The sequence below is a fragment of the Triticum aestivum genome, chromosome 2D (genome assembly GCF_018294505.1).
Source record: "Triticum aestivum cultivar Chinese Spring chromosome 2D, IWGSC CS RefSeq v2.1, whole genome shotgun sequence".
NCBI lineage: Eukaryota > Viridiplantae > Streptophyta > Magnoliopsida > Poales > Poaceae > Triticum > Triticum aestivum.
This window is the reverse complement of record NC_057799.1, coordinates 495,050,608-495,071,131: the sequence shown is the minus strand read 5'-3', so window position 1 is coordinate 495,071,131 and position 20,524 is coordinate 495,050,608. Positions and strand designations below refer to the sequence as shown.

General features: G+C 49.2%; 1 protein-coding gene across 1 annotated transcript; it reads right to left on the bottom strand.

Annotated features, from left to right (window-relative positions):
* Nucleotides 1-4,379: 4,379 nt before the first annotated feature.
* On the bottom strand, nucleotides 4,380-5,520 carry LOC123054060 (uncharacterized). The gene has a single exon (XM_044477724.1). It carries the CDS (start codon nucleotides 5,255-5,257, stop codon nucleotides 4,649-4,651), a length of 609 nt encoding a protein of 202 aa, XP_044333659.1. The 5' UTR covers nucleotides 5,258-5,520; the 3' UTR covers nucleotides 4,380-4,648.
* Between the last annotated feature and the right edge of the window lie 15,004 nt (nucleotides 5,521-20,524).

The following is a 20,524-nucleotide window of genomic DNA, read 5'->3' as shown; positions in this document are numbered from 1 at the left end:
GTTTTGTCGATCCTAAAGGTGCTAACAAAGTGTGCAAGCTCCAGTGATCCATTTATGGACTGGTGCAAGCCTCTCGGAGTTGGAGTATACGCTTTGATAGTGTGATCAAAGCATACGGTTTTATACAGACTTGTGGTGAAGCCTGTATTTACAAGAAAGTGAGTGGGAGCACTACAACCTTTCTGATAAGTATATGTGAATGGCATATTGTTCATCGAAAATGATGTAGAATTTTCTAGAAAGCATAAACGAGTGTTTGAAAGGAGTTTTCCAAAGAAAGACCTCGGTGAAGCTGCTTACAGATTGAGCATCAAGATCTATAGAGATAGATCAAGACGCTTGATAAGATTTTCAATGAATACATACCTTGACAAGATTTTGAAGTAGTTCAAAATGGAACAGTCAAAGAAGGAGTTCTTGCCTGTGTTGCAAGGTGTGAAGTTGAGTAAGACTCAAAACCCGACCACTGTAGAAAATAGAAAGAGAATGAAAGTCATTCCCTATGCCTCAGTCATAGGTTCTATAAAGTATGCTATGCTGTGTACCAGACCTATTGTGTACCTTGCCATAAGTTTGGCAAGAGGGTACAATAGTGATCCAGGAGTGGATCACTGGACAGCGGTCAAACTTATCCTTAGTGGAATAAGGATATGTTTCTCGGTTATGGAGGTGATAAAGAGTTCGTCATAAGGAGCTACGTCGATGCAAGCTTTGACACCGATCTGGATGACTCAGAGTCTCGATCTACATACATATTGAAAGTGGGAGCAATTAGCTAGAGTAGCTTCGTGCAGAGCATTGTAAACATAGAAATTTGCAAAAATACATACGGCTCTGAATCTGGCAGATCCGTTGACTAAATTTATCTCACAAGCAAAACATGATCACACCTTAGTGCTCTTGGGTGTTGATCACATAGCGATGTGAACTAGATTATTGACTCTAGTAGACCCTTTGAGTGTTGTTCACATAGCGATGTAAACTATGGGTGTTAATCACATGGTGATGTGAACTATTGGTGTTAAATCACATGGCGATGTGAACTAGATTATTGACTCTAGTGCAAGTGGGAGACTGAAGGAAATATGCCCTAGAGGCAATAATAAAGTTATTCTTTTTTCCTTATATCATGATAAATGTTTATTATTCATGCTAGAATTGTATTAACCGGACACTTGATACATGTGTGAATACATAGACAAAACAAAGTGTCCCTAATATGCCTCTACTAGACTAGCTCGTTAATTAAAGATGGTTAAGTTTCCTGACCATAGACATGTGTTATCATTTGATGAACGGGATCACATCATTAAGAGAATGATGTGATGGACAAGACCCATCCGTTAGCTTAGCATAAATGATCATTTAGTTTTATTTCTATTGCTTTCTACATGACTTATACATGTTCCTCTGACTATGAGATTATGCAACTCCCGAATACCGGAGGAACACCTTGTGTGCTACCAAACGTCACAATGTAACTAGGTGATTATAAAGATGCTCTACAGGTGTCTTCGAAGGTGTTTGTTGGGTTGGCATAGATCAAGATTAGGATTTGTCACTCCGTGAATCGGAGAGGTATCTCTGGGCCCTCTCGGTAATGAAGATCACTATAAGCCTTGCAAGCAATGTGACTAATGAGTTAGTTACGGGATGATGCATTACAGAACGAGTAAAGAGACTTGCCGGTAATGAGATTGAACTAGGTATGAGGATACCGACGATCGAATCTCGGGCAAGTAACATACCGATGACAAAGGGAACAACGCATGTTGTTATGCGGTTTGACCGATAATGATGTTCGTATAATATGTAGGAGCCAATATGAGCATCCAAGTTCCGCTATTGGTTATTGACCAGAGATGTGTCTCGGTCATGTCTACATAGTTCTCGAACCCGTAGGGTCCGCACGCTTAACGTTCGATGACGATTTGTATTATGAGTTATGTGACTTGATGACCGAAGTTTGTTCAGAGTCCCGAATGAGACCACGGACATGACGAGGAGTCTCAAAATGGTTGAGAGGTAAAGATTCATATATTGGAAGGCTATATTCGTACATCGGAAAGGTTCCGAGTGATTCGGGTATTTTTCGGAGTACCGGGGAGTTACGCGAATTCGCCAGGAGAAGTGATGGGCCTTATTGGGCTTTAGTGGAGAGAGGGGAGAAGGGGAAAGAGGTGGCGCGCGCCTCCCCGCTGCCCAAACCGAATTGGACAAGGGGTGGGGCGCGGCCCCCCTTTCTTTCTTCCTCTCCTTCTCTTTCCTTCTCTCCTACTCCCAATAGGAAAGGGAATCCTACTAGGACTTGGGAGTCCTAGTAGGACTCCCTATGCTTGGCGCGCCCCCTAGGCCGGCCGCCTCCTCCCTCCCTCCTTTATATACGGGGTAGGGGAGCACCCCAAAGGCACACAAGTTGATCTTTAGCCGTGTGCGGTGCCCCCCTCCACAGTTTTACACCTCGGTCATATCGTCATAGTGCTTAGGCGAAGCCCTGCGCCGGTAACTTCATCATCACCGTCACCACGCTGTCGTGCTGACGGAACTCTGCCTCGGCCTCAGCTGGATCTAGAGTTTGAGGGGCGTCACCGAGCTGAACGTGTGCAGATCGCGGAGGTGCCGTGCGTTCGGTACTTAGATCGGTTGAATCGCGAAGAAATTCGACTATATCAACCGCGTTACTAAACGCTTCCGCTTTCGGTCTACGAGGGTACGTGGACACACTCTCCCCGCTCGTTGCTATGCTTCTCCTAGATAGATCTTGCGCGATCGTAGGAATTTTTTTGAAATACTATGTTCCCGAACAACCCTCCGTGGACTCGCGCAGCCGTTACCCTTCGTGGGTTGAAGTTGAAGTCTTCATCAACGTGGACATACGATAGCACCATCTATCGGAACCACGCCAAAAAATTACCGTGTCCTCGTTGTGTTTGCCTTCTCCAAACCCCTCCTTTACTTACATGTGCAATGTCTTACTTTACCGTTCTATACTCTTAGAATTACATGTGTAGGGTGATGGTTGACTTGCCAGATTTGCTAAAATCTGCCCACAACTAAAATTGGGAAAATGTTAGGTTTTTATTTGGTCAAGTAGTCTAATCACCCCCTCTAGACATACTTTCGATCCTACAATCACTCTAGCAACTCATCATCTATTTTTTACTCCACAATGCCTTCCCTTAGACCCAAGTATGGTGAAGTGTCATATAGTCGACGTTCACATGACATCACTAAAGAAAGCAACAACATACATATTATCAAAATATCGAACGAATACCAAATTCACATGTGGTACACAATGGTTAGATTAAATAGTACACACGATATTCACAATTTTACATTCATCGGTATCACATTTGACAAAAAGTAATATTTATCTCAACTCAATAACAGATATATGAGTACATAACAATTATCTTAATTTAAATTGATAATTGGTGACAACTTTAACATAGGTTCACAAGCTCACGACAGACTTCACGGGTAAGGTCCACATGTTAGTATAAACGAGTAGGGTATGGGTATATTCATGAGTACAAGGCTTGTTGATGGTGCGCTGAAGGTGGATCTTCGGACGACCGTGGATCAGCTTGATATATCTAGGTGCTCTAGGTCATATATGGCATATGCTGCTTTTATTCTTTTGTTCTACTATATTTAAGACAGTGTTGTTTCTACTAAATGAAATCGGAGGGAGAGCCATCTTTATATAAAGAAAAAAAAACTAGCAAATTTTAGCAACAGTTATCTCACAACCATCAGATATGCTCTCAACAAGATAACAGTTTAACTTCGGTTCCATCTGAGCATCCTTCCAGTCGATTCCAAGCAGAAAAAAAGGCAATCGGCGCTGTCCCGAATGATAGCACCAAAACAGGATTTAGCGTTAAAAGGATCAAACCAGCATCAACGTTATTGTAAACCAAATCCATTAGAGGAGTGTGCCAACGAGAAAGAGGATTCTTCACCTGCAGCTGGTAAAGGAGACCCTGGATATAGTACTAGTGCAACATCAGATAAAAGCACTCTGCTAATCACAATGGCATACAAAATCCATGCACATATACACGTACGACTGGTAAAATGTGTTGTGCTCTTTTCAATTATAAAAATAGACTACTCCCTCCGTTCACTTTTATAAGACGTTTTGGACAGATGACATTGCACTATTCTGTGGGCTGTCTGAATTGTCTAGACATCTTATAAAAGTGAACAGAGAGAATACAGCAGTTACACTCGTACGTGTTTGTACCATGCAACACATTTTACTTACCTTTTGCAAATCTTTTTCTTCCCTTCTAAATGAAGCTCAGTAGTAAGTACTCCCTTCACTTTGGGACGAAGGAAGTATCATTTTGCAAAAAAAAAGGTACAGATCATAAAGCAATTGTATCCCAGTGGCTATTGTGGTTAGTTGCAAGTTCAAACCAGCCATTTAGACCTTATTTAGTTGCTCCGTGATCAGCATTCTTTTCTTCTAGGAAAAACATAACCACTTGTTAATAATTTACTAGTAGTAGTACATCAAAATATTTCACCTAGAATCCCAAACGTACCAACAGAAGATCCACATTTTCTGTAACAAATACTACACCATCAATTGGAGTGACGTGGGCAGCGAAAGAAACCTCCAAAGGAGCGTCCTTTTTCACAGGTCGAGGAAGCCGGTGGTGCGCCACACGGCGTTGCGCATGCGCCGGAGGTCGCGCCCCTTCAGCGTCCGCCCAGCGCCCTCCATCACCGACGCCGCCGCCGCGGCCCGGCGCGCGGCCATCTCATGCGGCGGCACCATGAGTTCGTCGTCCTCCAACTCTTCCTCCTCGTCAGCGGCCTCTTGCTCCGCCTCCCGGCGTCGCCTGTCCGCCGTCGCCTTGGACCAGGCGGGCACGGCCACCGGCGCAGACTGGTGGTACGGCTGCGAGCGCGGCTGCTTCTCCCGTCGGGCCGCGGCCGGGATGGCCGCGCTGGGCGAGTGGTTGTCCTCGTCGGCGATGAGCGACGACAGGCCGGCGCCGCCGGACGGGAACGCGCGGGAGGAGAGGGGCCAGCGGTGGCTTCCCCCGGACGGGGACGGCGTGGGCGAGGGCGACGAGGCGGTGGAGGCCGAGGAGAAGGAGGGGGACGACGACCAGACTACGTCGCGCTCGTCGAGCTCGAGCTCCTGGTCGGCAGCGCCGGCGTCATCCGGCTGCTTAATGAAGCCGAGGAAGCGCAGCGACGGGGACACGGTGGAGGCGCCGCGGTCGCGCATGGACATCGGCCCGCTGCGCGCCGTGCTCGTGCTCGATCGAAGCGTGGGTGCGTGCGTGCGGTGGCCGGCCAGTGGCCACTGACCAGCGAGCAGTGTGTTTCAGCGCTGGGACGCCATGCGCGCGCCCCTATTATTGGCGCGCGGCGCGCTCTACTGGTGGTGGTGGCGATCGGCTTCCGGTGCGGGGAGTGAATTATTGGGGCAATGATGATGGCTACGAGGGGGAGGGGCTGCCCTGCCCAGGTGTCGGGGGCTTCCTATGATCGTGTCGTGTGTGTGCCGTGTGTGCCGTGCGAGCGAGAGGGTCTGTGGTGCTCGTGCAACGGTGGCGCTGCGCCTGAAACCGGAGATTTGGCGCGGCCTGGGCCAGAAATCCGGAATCCTTTCTCGCCGGGTCGCTGCCGATCAAAAAGAAGCGACCGCGACCGCTACAGGATACGACATTTCCCATCTGTATATACAGTCGATACAGCAACCGACACGTCATCGGCGGCCACACAGTTAACAAAATGATAGAGGATCGGGCCGCGAGTAAACAACTGGATCTCTTGGGCTCGGGTTTTGGCCGTGTACACTCCGGTTTATTTGTTGTATATCCGATCCCGGGCTACGTCCATGTCTACATGCGTACGCACGAATCGCGGCAGCAATTGACAGGGCACCTACCGGTCGCCATCCCGCCATCACCCGTCCTCCATTGCGGGCAAGGCGAGATGGATGAGAAGGAAAAAAGAGACGTCACGCTCTCACAGTCTCACCTGATAAGAAAATGGTCTGGGCCAGGGGTTCCGTTTCCCTGTCGCAAGTTTGGAGCATACGGAATTGTGTGGAGGTGTATAGCTTACGCTGGCAGTTAAGTGCGTACGTAAGTACAATGCTTGTTTTGCCCTAACGCTGTGCCGTCAGATAATAATCCTATTAAACGTTGCGTTGATGAAAAGTTACTGACGTTCCACAAGAAAATTATGCGGTGTCCTACTTTGGCCGGATGTTTAATGTGGAGCCTAGTCTAAATCCAAGGCTGATAAGGTAGACTAGTCAGGAAAAATGAGCATTTGGCCTTATCAAGTAGGAGTACGTATCAGCTCACATACTATATTCTACCTCAACCTTACATACCGTAGGGGTGTGTTCGGTATTCTGACCTCTCAGCCAGGCTGGTAACGGTCAAATCGACCATTTTCACTTGGCCAGGCTCTCCACGGGCAGAGAAGGGAAACGCGACGTGAAGCTCGTGTGAGCTGGGAGATGGCACAAGCTCACGTGCTTCTTCGAAAAATCGGCGGGGCCAATATTCGGTCACCTCTCGTTGATTGCCTTGCCTATTTAGCCCTCTTTGCCTCACGACCTGAACTCCCGCCACCCCCAGCCTCTTCAATTTGTCCATGTCAAAAAGATTCTTCACCGATGAGCAGGTAAGTGTGTCGCCTTCTTCTTCGTCCGACGATGGTTGACGGTGGCGGTGAGGATGTTCCCAGGAGGCGGGTACTTCAACATTCTTTATTGGAGTAATGAGGACCATGCTTGATACGTGGTGGATTACATGCACTAGTCCACTAACTAAGAAAATAATCCTCGTACTCGTATTTCAAACTTTCATGTGGACTAAACATGGTGAGACCAAGATACATATCCTAGTACTCATATTTCAAAAAGAATGTGTGCATCCTTGGTTCGTGCACAGGGTGGAAGAAGTGAAATTATCTCCCAATTTTGCATGAGTGAACATGTGAAAAAGGCTCTTGTGTCGCTCCTATTGTGCGGCTTGGGTGGGAACCCTGGCAACCGCCAACTACCCATCTCCTCTCCGCCTCCCCTCGTTGTCGTAGGGGGCGTGAGTTTCCCCTCACGCTACCTTGCTCGGGTGCACGCGCCCCTGTGAAGGATGGCACGATGGTCGGCCTCAAACGGTGCTCCATCATATGCAGTGGTTTGTTATGGCGACCCAGTGCCTAGGTAGCGTTGTATGCGGCGGCGCCTGGTCGGCTATGACCTTCCCTTCCGACAGCAAGGAACACCCTTGTGTGTTGCTCCAACGCACCACGGGCGATCGATTCAGGTGGTTGCAGCCTCGGGCTCACTATGGGGGCCAAATAGGGCTCGACCCAAATCTACCTCACCATGGTGCAGGGCTTGTGAGGTTTATCCAGGTGAAAGCCTTTGTTTCTAGTCGTGGCCACAGCTGGCGACGACGACACTCTTGAGCATTGTTCCCTTCTTGATGGCATCATTAAGGTGATCCTCTCCATCCTCCACCTTTGTAGCTTCGGAGGAAACCCTAAATTTGTGTGATCGGATGATGGTGACAGCTTTGTGTCGTCTACACTAGTAGAAAACAGGAATTTGGTCCAGATCTGGCCAGCCCATTAGTCCCGGTTCAGTCACGAACCGGGACCCATGGGGGCATAGGTCCCGGTTCGTGAGGCCAGGGACCGGCCGAGCCTCGTGGGGCATTGATCCCGGTTCCACACACGAACCGGGACCAATGGGCCTCCTCCTGGCCCACAATCATTGGTCCCGGTTCGTGGCTGGAACCGGGACCAAAGGGGGTCCTTTAGTACCGGTTCCAGCCACGAACCCGGACCAATGAGATGCCTATATATACCCCCTCGCCAGCGAACAGAGCACTCCACACTGCTCTGTTTTTTTGGCCGGCGAGGGGAGAGCTTTGTGGTGCTCTAGCTCACTTCCTATGCACATGAGGTGTTTGATGAAATGCCCGAGCCACACTTAAGCTTTCTCCTCTTGAAGCTCCTTGTCCAAGCTCCATTTTCCTCGAGATTTTTCTAAGTTTGGCGGTCCGCCCTGTCCCGTCCCCGTCCTCACCGCCGTCGATCGCCCGCACCGATCTCGTCGCCGGCACCACCTTGGTGAGCCTCTTGATCTTATCTTCTTTCTAAAAGGAAAAATCTCTTACGTGTATGATTTAGACAGATACTTGTGTAATTTTCTTACTTTTATTATTGTTTGTTATTATATAGTGCGATGGTTTTGGTATCCGCTTCCGTCAGCCCTCGTCCTGTCTATGGTTTTTAATGTGATGATGAACTTCTATTAATTTGGTCACTTATCTATTCATGATGTTCTGTAATGGTTTTTGACACACTTAATTATATATAATGCACGCGGATGAACCGGCAATGGATGTACGGTGACAGACGCACCTCCGAGTACATTAAGGGCGTGCATAATTTTCTCGAAGTGGCTGAGGCAAACAAGCAGAATGGTTTTATCTGTTGTCCATGCCCTATATGTGGGAATAGGAAGTCTTACTCTGACCGGAAAATCCTTCACAACCACCTGCTTTATAAGGGTTTCATGCCACACTATAATGTTTGGACCAAGCACGGAGAAATAGTGGTTATGATGGAAGACAGCGAAGAAGAAGAGGATGATGACAACTATGTGCCCCCTGAATACGATGATGCTGCAACGGGGGAAGCTGAAGATCAAGAGGAACCAGACGATGTGCCTGATGATGATATTCGCTGGGTCATTGTTGATGCAAAGAGACAGTGCGAAAGTGAAAAGGAGAAGCTGAAGTTCGATCGCATGTTAGAGGATCACAAAAAAGGGTTGTACCCCAATTGCGAAGACGGCAACACAAAGCTCGGTACCGTACTGGAATTGCTGCAGTGGAAGGCAGAGAATGGTGTGCCTAACAAAGGATTTGAGAAGCTACTGAAAATATTGAAGAAGAAGCTTCCAAAGGATAACGAATTGCCCGACAGTACGTACGCAACAAAGAAGGTTGTATGCCCTCTAGGATTGGAGGTGCAGAAGATACATGCATGCCCTAATGACTGCATCCTGTACCGCGGTGCATACGAGGATTTGAACGCATGCCCGTTATGCGGTGCATTGCGGTATAAGATCAGACGAGATGACCCTGGTGATGTTGATGGCGAGCGCCCCAGGAAGAGGGTTCCTGCCAAGGTGATGTGGTATGCTCCTATGATACCACGGTTGAAACGTCTGTTCAGAAACAAAGAGCATGCCAAGTTGATGCGATGGCACATAGAGGACCGTAAGAAAGAGGGGAAGTTGAGAGCACCCGCTGACGGGTCGCAGTGAAGAAAAATCAAGAGAAAGTACTGGGAGGAGTTTGCAGGTGACGCAAGGAACGTATGGTTTGGTTTAAGCACGGATGGCATTAATCCTTTTGGGGAGCAGAGCAACAATCACAGCACCTGGCCCGTGACTCTATGTATCTATAACCTTCCTCCTTGGCTGTGCATGAAGCGGAAGTTCATTATGATGCCAGTTCTCATCCAAGGCCCTAAGCAACCCGACAACGACATTGATGTGTACCTAAGGCCATTAGTTGAAGAATTTTTACAGCTGTGGAATGGAAACGGTGTACGTGTGTGGGATGAGCACAAACAAGAGGAATTTGACCTGCATGCGTTGCTGTTTGTAACCATCAATGATTGGCCTGCTCGCAGTAACCTCTCAGGACAGAAAAACAAGGGATACCACACATGCACGCACTGTTTAGCTGACACCAAAAGTATATACCTGGACAAATGCAGGAAGAATGTGTACCTGGGGCATCGTCGATTTCTTCCGACCAACCATCAATGTCGAAAGAAAGGCAAGCATTTCAAAGGCGAGGTAGATCACCGGAAGAAGCCCGCCATGCGTACCGGTGATCACGTACTTGCTATGGTCAATGATACATGTAATCTTTGGAAAGGGTCCCAGTGGACTATCTGTTCCGAATGACGCCGAGGGACGCGCACCCATGTGGAAGAAGAAATCTATATTTTGGGACCTACCTACTGGAAAGACCTAGAGGTCCGCTCTTCAATCGACGTGATGCATGTGACGAACAACCTTTGCGTGAACCTGCTAGGCTTCTTGGGCGTGTATGGGAAGACAAAAGATACACCAGAGGCACGGGAGGATCTGCAACATTTGTACGAAAAAGACGGCATGCCTCCAAAGCAGTATGAAGGTCCTGCCAGCTACGCTCTTACCAAAGAAGAGAAGGAAATCTTCTTTGAATGCCTGCTCAGTATGAAGGTCCCGTCTGGATTCTCGTCGAATATAAAGGGAATAATAAATATGGTAGACAAAAGGTTCTAGAACCTAAAGTCTCATGTCTGCCATGTGATTATGACGCAATTGCTTCCGGTTGCATTGAGGGGGCTTCTACTGGAGAACGTTCGATTAGCCATTGTGAAGCTATGTGCATTCCTCAATGCAATCTCTCAGAAGGTGATCGATCCAGAAATCCTACCAAGGTTAAGGAGTGATGTGGCACAATGTCTTGTCAGTTTCGAGCTGGTGTTCACACCATCCTTATTCAATATCATGACGCACGTCTGAGGGAGTCCTGGACTAAGGGGTCCTCGGGCGTCCGGCCTATTATCCATTGGGCCGGACGGATGGGCTGGGAAGACATTTAGACCAAAGACTGTACCCGTGTCCGGGTTGGACTCTCCTTGGCGTGGAAAGCAAGCTTGGTGATCAACTATGAAGATTCCTTCCTATGTAACCGACTCTATGTAACCCTAGATCCCCTCGGTGCCTATATAAACCGGAGGGTGTAGTCCGGATAGGACACATTCATTACCATAGTCATACAGGCTAGGCTTTTAGGGTTTAGCCATTATGATCTCGTGGTAGATCAACTCTTGTAACACTCATATTCATCAAGATCAATCAAGCAGGAAGTAGGGTATTACCTCCATAGAGAGGGCCCGAACCTGGGTAAACACCGTGTCCCCCGTCTCCTGTTACCATCGATCCTAGATGCACAGTTTGGGACCCCCTACCCGAGATCCGCCGGTTTTGACACCGACATTGGTGCTTTCATTGAGACCCCCACTGTGCCGTCGACGAAAGGTTCGATGGCCCCTTCAATCATTGATAGCGACGCTGTCCAAGGAGAAACCTTCCTTCCCGGACAAATGTTCATATTCGGTGGCTTCGTACTGCGGGCCAACTCGCTTGGCCATCTGGAGCAGATCGATAGCTACGCCCCCGGCCACCAGGTCAGATTTGGAAACTTGAACTATGTTGCGGATATCCGTGGGGACTTGATCTTCAATGGATTTGAGACCGCGGCGATCGCTCCCCCTCGCTCTGATGAACATGACTTAAATCTGTCATCGGACCGGATTCAGGAGATGGTTCCTATAACCGCTACGGCCTTAGATCCGGAGCAGATTGCACCATCCGAAGCCACAGAGTCCGCGGTGTTGGAGCCGCACACAGACTCAACACCAGGCAATATCAGCGTCAACGGAATTCCGGACTCGCCTCCGGCTATAAGTTCCGAACCACGCACGCCCCCGGTCACCGAGTTGGATCGGTTATCAATCTTCGAGTTTAGCGCCGCAGATATCTTCCAACACGCGCCCTTCGGCGATGTGCTGAATTCATTGAAAAACCTGTCCCTAGCGGAGGACTCGCGGCCGAACTATGTCCGGTTCGAGCTAGAGGCTAATAATGGAGAATTTCGCTTCCCACCCACCACCCACTTCATAGCCACTTTCGAGGACTCAACCTACATGCCTGGTTATGGCTCCGAAGACATTGACGGTATAGACGACAATGCCGACAAGGAGCAAGGCCAAGACCCGCCAGTCACCGGACGTGGGACGACCACCCCTTCGTACAACGCGTACATGGTTGATACACCTAAAAAAGCTCGCGACAATGACAAAGGAGATCCAGTTGAGAATAAACCTCCTGAGACACAGTCTAAGTACCGGCGCCCCAAACACTGCTCCAAGTCACATCGCAGCAACGCGGGCACCGGAGAAAATAGTACTCTGGACGACGCCGAAAACAATGAAAACCCTGTCGGAGCAAGATCCGAACAGGAGGAACAGGAAAACTGGCAAGCCAGCCCCGATGAACAGGCCCTGCCCAGCGACAATTCGGAGGACAAAAACTACCTCCCGCTCTCCGAAGATGAGGTAAGCCTCGGCGATGAAGACTTCATCGTACCCGAAGAGCCCCTCGAGCAGGAGCGCTCCAAGCGCAGGCTAATAGCTACTGCAAGGAGCCTGAAAAAGAAGCATCAGCAGCTTCAAGCTGACCAAGACCTACTCAATGACAGATGGACCGAAGTCCTGGTCGCCGAATAATAGGGCCTTAGTGGCCTAGCCAAAAAATACCCAAAGCACAGATTGCTATACCAGTCCGACGACGGGGCGTTGGAGCCCGTACCATCGTCACACAATGCGGCAGGTCACCGACAACTCTGTCCGGATAAAGAGGCAACTCAAGCCGAACACCAGATCGCCCCACCTCGCCGTAAAGGTAGGAATAATGCGGATCACGATCGCCCAGATGACCTGCAGCGGAACTTGGACAATAGAGCAGGATACGCAAGACCGATCTACGGATCGCGCAAGCACGCCTCGACACGCGACGATGGCTACCTATTCGGACGTATCAAACCTCGCCACGCCCGAACTGAAAACCGCAAAGGGACTCCTTCGGAGTTACGTCGCAGTGTGGCCCAACATAGAGGCGCCGCACACCCGCTTTGCTTCACTGATGAAGTAATGGATCATGAATTCCCCGAAGGATTCAAGCCCGTTAATATTGAATCGTACGACGGGACAACCGATCCCACGGTATGGATAGAAGATTTCATCCTCCACATCCATATGGCCCGTGGGGACGACCTCCATGCCATTAAATACCTCCCAGTAAAGCTAAAAGGGCCAGCTCGGCACTGGTTAAACAGCCTGCCCGAAAATTCCATAGGCAGCTGGGAGGACTTGGAAGAGGCCTTCCTCGATAACTTCCGAGGAACATATGTCCGGTCACCGGATGCCGATGACCTAAGTCACATTGTCCAGCAGCCTGGAGAGTCATCCAGGAAGCTCTGGACTCGGTTCTTAGTCAAAAAGAACCAAATCATCGACTGTCCGGACGCGGAAGCCCTGGCGGCTTTCAGACACAGTGTCCGGGACGAATGGCTTGCGCACCACCTCAACCAAGAAGGACCTAAATCCATGACAACCCTCACTGCTCTGATGACCCGCTTTTGCGCGGGAGAATACAGCTGGCTCGCTTGTAGAAGCAACAGCGCCAGCGACCCAGGCACTTCCGAAATCCGAGACCGCAATGCTAAGCCACAACGAAGCAAATACAATAGTCGCAACGATGATGAAAGATCACGCGACACAACGGTCAACGCCGGATTCAGCAATCCCAAGCCCGGTCAACGGAAGAAGCCATTCAAGGCAAATCAAGACGAACCATCCAACCTAGATAGGATATTGGACCGACCCTGCCAGATTCATGGCCACCCCGATAAACCAGCTACTCATACCAACATAAACTGCTGGGTCTTTAAACAAGCCGGCAAGCTCAACGCTGAACACAAGGGTAGAAGGCTGCCAGGCGACAGGGATGACGGAGAAGTTCACCAACGAAGTACCGGAGGTCAGAAGCAATTTTCGCCCGAGGTTCAACCACTCCCGGAACGGAAATAGCAACCCAGCTTCCGCCGCCCACTCCGTACACCTACAAAGTTTGTACCGCGCATACATCATTACGCACTCAAGATACCATGGGCATTGGTGGAAGCACAATACGAACAAGCCTGCAAGCACTCCAGTAACTTATTATTATTATTTAGTTTCTCTTTATTTCCTCCTTCTTTATCCTTTAAAAATAGGTGGCGAACAGGATAAACATCTGAAACTGGCTCTATCGGAGTCCGGATCCGTACACTCACCTAAGGGGCTATTTCCATCCAGGATTCCCCCCACCGAGGACTGGCGGCGCAGACGTGCGATAGGAGGTCCAAAATAACTTTTGTAGACCACACTCTCTATTTTTTGAGCCTTTACTATGCCTGTTCCTCCGCCTCCGACCCCGAGCATGTCAAATAGCCGAGAGGATGGCTTTTATATATATCATAAGTAATCATTAGCATATTGCTCAGTTCCCAGTAAACAGTATCTGAACTAATCATCCGTGTTGTCTTGCCACTGAGTACGGCTCACATGGTTGTTTCACAAATATACCTTGGCATAAACTGCCAGGGGCTCGGTATGGGAACAAATGAGTTGCCAACAAAAGCCCGAACAACTCTACAACGTACTTCGGCGTCGCAAGTTTGGCCTTATATGCATCAGCTCGGAATCTGTGTCTTGGGTTAATAGTTGGGTTGCCCGGCTCCTGTGCTTGCTGCCCTACGTTCCGCTCTATCGGCTAGGGTAGTAAAGGGAGAACTACTGCGATTGTGCCCTGGTCTAAACCGGACGAGCACCTCAGTAGAGAAAGCCGAAAACTGACTGTCATGATGCGGCGTGAGCTGGTCAACCACTTGACGACTTCTTGGAATCTTTAGCGATTCTCCGTGTCACACGAAGGATCTTTTTCACATCAAATATGCAAGGCACCATACGCCGCATACACACCAGGGGCTATGTCGTAGTCCCACCATAAAACTCCTATGGCTAAGTGAAAGTGTTAATGCCCTATAGTACGATTGCCTGGTTCGCCGCATTATCACCTCCTTCATGGACCAAGACGTTGGATAAAGAGTGATTAAATGCTTTCCCGAACACCCCCGTACTTCCTACGAGGGGGCTCAAGCCGACGACTGGAAAACTTTCAGATTATATTAAAACGGCCGCACAGGAGGAATTCAAGCTTTCGAGCAAAACATAAAAATAGATTAACTATAAAATTGTCTTTTACAATTCCCATACATCTCACTCGAACATTATGTCTTTCGAGCATTGACCCTCTACCAAGCGGGCGGCCTCTAGGACGTCTTCAAAATAATGCTCCGGTTTCGGATGGTCCTTGCCTTTGGGTGGACTCTTCGTCGCAACATCGATGGCCTTCATCTTCCCCCAGAACATCTTGACTCGGGCAAAAGCCATCCGTGCACCCTCAATGCACGTTGACCGCTTCACAGCGTCGATACGCGGCACCGCGTCAACAAGCCTCTGCAGCAAACCAAAATAGCTATTCGGAACAGGCTCGGTTGGCCACAACTGGATTATGACATCCTTCATGGCAGCGCCGGATATCCTATGAAGTTCGGCCCATTGGGACAGCTGTTCATTGAGCAACAGAGGGCGCTTTGACGCGCCAAACTGCGACCAAAAAAGCTTCTCCGTTGCATACCCATCTCGCGCTTGGTAATACCGTGCCGCATCGGAAGAACTCTTCGGCAAGTCTAAGAACTCGTCCGGAGAACTCCACACTTGCTTAAGCTGGGCATAGTTCAGGTCACCGAACTTAGATTGCAGCAGAAATGGCTTTCCAGCCGCAATCTCCCTAGCCTGCCGAACCTCCTCACGGACTGCTCTGGATTCCGATAGCGCTTCCCTCGCCTCTTGTGAGGCCTTGTCCAGTTCAGCCATTAAGGCTTTATTCTCCTTCTCCAAAAGTTCACTGCGGCCAGTGGCATTTTCCAGTTCAAGCCCCACCATGGATATCTTCTCCTTGTCCTGGCGCCGTGCAGCTTGTTCCGCTTTCAGCTCGGCCGATGCCTTTTTGGCAGCAGCATTGCTACGCCGGGCTTGCTCCTTGGCCTGGGCCAGCTCTGCTTGAAGACCTTCAACGGCGGCAGCACCATCTGTAGCCACGCATACTCCAGCATACAGATTTTGGCGTCATGCTTATACCATAAAAGTATATGTGGATTGCACCAAATACATACCTTGCGACTCGTCAAGACGCATATTGATTAATGCAAGATCAACCCCTGCCGCATCAATCTTCCACTGCAGCTCGGCAATTTCCATAGTCCGGGAAGTGGCCAAGGGGGAAGTAGCTTGTGTTCAAAGTTTATCAGGTTAGTCCTCAAGCGATCCTTTTCGATCCTCCGTTTTCTTCCTCAGGGAAGACAACCTGAGTCTCAGGGGCTACTACCTATACACTGGCGCATCTTCACAAATGAAACATAGCTGAAAACATTATGTCACAAACCTCGAAGCCCTTCAGTAGGCTCGCGAAGGCTTCATTTAATCCTCTTTTCGCGGACAAAACCTTCTCAATCACTGTACCCATCAAGGTACGCTGCTCCCCCGAGACAGATGCTTTCCGCAACATGTCCCGCAATACATCCGGAGTCTCAGGTCTCCGGAAGCTGCTCCAAAAGCACAATCATCCTTTGAAGGAATCTGTTCACCCATCTCCAAAATCACTATCGGCTGTGAACTAGACAATCCGGGGCCTTTGTTATCATCAGCCCCGGAGTCCCGGATGGTCGGAGGTCCACCTTCGGGTACTGCCTCTTTTTTTCCCTGGTCTAAAGGGACCCTCCGCGATGACACTTCAGAGTCATCCTCCTTATTGGGCGAAGAGGTTGGAGGAGGCGTTTGGCTCTCCATCATCTCTGGGAGGAGACTTCCCGAAGAAGAGGATCGCCCCAAAAAACTCTGTGCCGACCTGAAAAAATGTATGAACGCGTTACGTATATCTTCGGTAACAACAACGGAGCGGGACGCTATTAAAATACCCCGGATTCACTTACGGTTTGGCAGAGGGCTTATTCCCTTGTTGGAGCTGTTTAACGGCGTCGTTTTCCAGACCCAAGCCGCTCGACGGTGGCACCTTGTTCTTCTTGGAAGACCGCCCCTCCCAATCTTCGGAGGCGGCCCTTCTCCTCCTGCTTGGAGAAGGGATACTGGGTCCTTTTCCGCCTCCGTCTTCGGGCGAGGAAAGGTCGATTTCTCCGGACCCAGTGTCCGACTTACCTCCGGAACCAAGGTCATCTTGGGTCTTCTCGCCCTCCCCTGCTGGTGCCTGGTATGGCGCCGAGACCAGCATCCTTGTTAACACAGGAGTAGCTGAGTCTTCGGGAAGGGGAGCCAGACACCTAATCTGTTCCACCTTCTTTATCCAGCTCTGAAAAAGGGATGACACTGTTGGAATCTTGCCACTTGGTATCTGACTATAAGGTATTCGGTAAACGGGTACTTACCGGGGTATCCGGATGGTTACAGTCTAGACCGACATCTTCGGTGGTGTCTGGCCATTGCCTTCATTTCACGAAAAATAATCTCCACATTCCTTCGTGCATTGTGCCGAAGAAGTGCTGAAGAGTCCGCGACCCTTCTGGATTAAACTCCCATAGGCGGAGAGGCCGTCGCTGGCACGGCAGGGTCCGACGAACTAGCATTACTTGAATAACGTTGGCTATGTCGATGTCCCTCACAATGAGGCTTCAGATGCGACTTTGCAGAGTTCACACATCATTCGTTGATCCCCAATCCAGTCCCTTGTTAATCCACGATGCAAGCTGAATTGGTGGGCTGGATCGAAAGGCAGGCGCCGCTGTCCACTTGGAGCCACGGGGCTCGGTGATATAGAACCCCCTGCTGCCATAAATCGGAAGATTTGGAGAAGGATCCTTTCAGCCAAACAGTGCTAGCTAGCTTGCTCACAGTAGTGCCACCGCACTCAGCTTGCTCCCCTTCTATCGCTTGCGGCTTCGCGCCAAAAGTCTTGAGCCACAAACCGAAGTGCGGAGGAGTCCGGAGGAAGGCTTCGCACGTGACGATAAACGCCGAGATAAGAAGAATAGAGTCCAGGGCCAGATCGTGAAAATCTAGCCCGTAATAGAACATGAGCCCTCGGACGAAGGGGTTAAGTGCAAACCCTAACCCATGGAGGAAGTGGGATACGAACACGACCCTCTCACAGCATCTAGGGGTGGGAATAACCTGCCCCTCGGCGGGAAGCCGATGATGGATTTCTGCGGTCAGGTACCTCGCCGAACGAAGCTTGGCAACATCTCCCTCCGTGACAGAAGAAGCTACCCACCGGCCTTGACGGTGTTGGAACTCGGAGTTGCAGGGGTCGGGGAAGAAGCAAGCGTGAAAGAAAAGGACGGGTCTATACCCCTATATAAAGGTTGCGAATATCAAACGTCTCCTCCTGGGCCTCGAAACTTGCCTATTTCCAAGGAGTTGTACCCAAGCGACGGTTGGATTACCCACGTCTGGGTTGGCAAGAATTCCCTAAAGAAGGGGAGACACGATCTCCGCTTGGATAAGACATGCCAATAAAACCACAACTCGAGACGTGGGACGGTGGGCCAGCTAACGACTCGAAAATAATGGCCGAGCAGGCGTGATGTCATATTACCAAAAATTATCAGCGGATTGAGCTCGTGAAATATTATATCCTCTGCAGTTGTGTATACAGGTCTGGATACAAGCATTACATTTGAAGACTATCTTGGAGTTCGGAAAGGGGAACCCGCCTTGCAATGCCGAAGACAATCTGCGCGCCGGACTCCTCGTCATTGAAGCTAGGTTCAGGGGCTACTGAGGGAGTCCTGGACTAAGGGGTCCTCGGGCGTCCGGCCTATTATCCATTGGGCTGGACTGATGGGCTGAGAAGACATGAAGACTGAAGACTGTACCCGTGTCCGGGTTGGACTCTCCTTGGCGTGGAAAGCAAGCTTGGCGATCAACTATGAAGATTCCTTCCTATGTAACCGACTCTATGTAACCCTAGATCCCCCCGGTGCCTATATAAACCGGAGGGTGTAGTCCGGATAGGACACATTCATTACCATAGTCATACAGGCTAGGATTTTAGGGTTTAGCCATTACGATCTCGTGGTAGATCAACTCTTGTAACACTCATATTCATCAAGATCAATCAAGCAGGAAGTAGGGTATTACCTCCATAGAGAGGGCCCGAACCTGGGTAAACACCGTGTCCCCGTCTCCTGTTACCATCGATCCTAGACGCACAGTTGGGGACCCCCTACCCGAGATCCACCGGTTTTGACACCGACAACGTCCTAGTTCATCTAGTCGACGAGATTGTCGTTCTGGGCCCCGTATTTCTACACAATATGTTCCCCTTTGAGAGGTTCATGGGAGTCCTAAAGAAATATGTCCGTAGCCGCGCTAGGCCAGAAGGAAGCATCTCCATGGGCCATCAAACAGAGGATGTCATTGGGTTTCATGTTGACTTCATTCCTGACCTTAAGAAGATTGGTCTCCCTCAATCGCGGTATGAGGGAAGACTGGCTAGAAAAGGCACGCTAGGAGGGGACTCAATAATATGTAGGGACGAGCATTCTTGGTCTGAAGAACACTACATAGTTCTACAGAACTCTACCTTGGTGATCGCGTATGTCGATGAACACAAGAACATTCTGTGCTGCAAACACCCAGAGCAGTGTGACGACTGGATTACATGTGAACACATCAGGATTTTTGGTAGTTGGTTGGAAATATATCTCAGAGGTGACAACACTGTTTCTGGTGAGCTGTACTCGTTGTCCAGGGGACCATCTTCGACTGTATTGACTTACAAAGGATACAAGATAAATGGGAATACATTTTACACAATCGCTCAAGATCAAAAGAGCACCAACCAAAACAACGGTGTCCGCTTTGATGCAGCAACCAAGAGGGGAAAGGACACATGTTATGGTTACATAGTGGACATATGGGAACTTGACTACGGACATGATTTTAAGGTCCCTTTGTTTCAGTGCAAATGGGCCAATCTGTCAGGAGGCGGGGTACAGGTAGACCCACAGTACGGAATGACAACAGTGGATCTGAACAATCTTGGGTACACAGACGAACCGTTCGTCCTATCCAATGATGTGGCACAGGTTTTCTATGTGAAGGACATGTCTACCAAACCGAGAAAAAGATAAGATAAGGAAGCGAATACATCATACGATGAGCCAAAGCGCCACATAGTTCTTTCAGGAAAAAGAGACATCATGGGATTGGAGGGCAAGATAGACATGTCTGAAGATTATGAAAAGTTTCATGAAATTCCTCCCTTCAAAGTCAAGGCTGACCCAAGCACCCTGTTAAACGATGAAGATTATCCATGGTTACGGCGAAATAAGCAAAGGACACAAGCAAAGAAAAATTGAAGACTTTCTCTCCACAACTTTTATGATGATGCCTTTGATCTAGAATATCACTGCAGTTACATGTGAAGAAATAAAATGCCTTTTGTAACACATGAGTTTTCGTCCGAAACCCTAATACTTCGAAAGAGATTGTCCATTTTGTACACGAAGCGCATCCAGTTTTTGCCGTAACCCTCTCAACTTTTTAGCACATGCTATGCGGGTGAAATGATGATACCATGCCAACTTTCAACCTTTTGAAAGTTCATTTGTAGTGCTTTTCAATTTCTGGGTCATATAGCTCAAAAAACCAGTAAATGCATGAAAAATAACAAACAAAGTCAGAAATGGTTGAAAATTGATGATGTGGCTTTGAATGGTGCATTTTGAACACACAAAAAGTCTGGAGTTGAAATAAGTTCAAAAAAATGAAATCCCTTTGT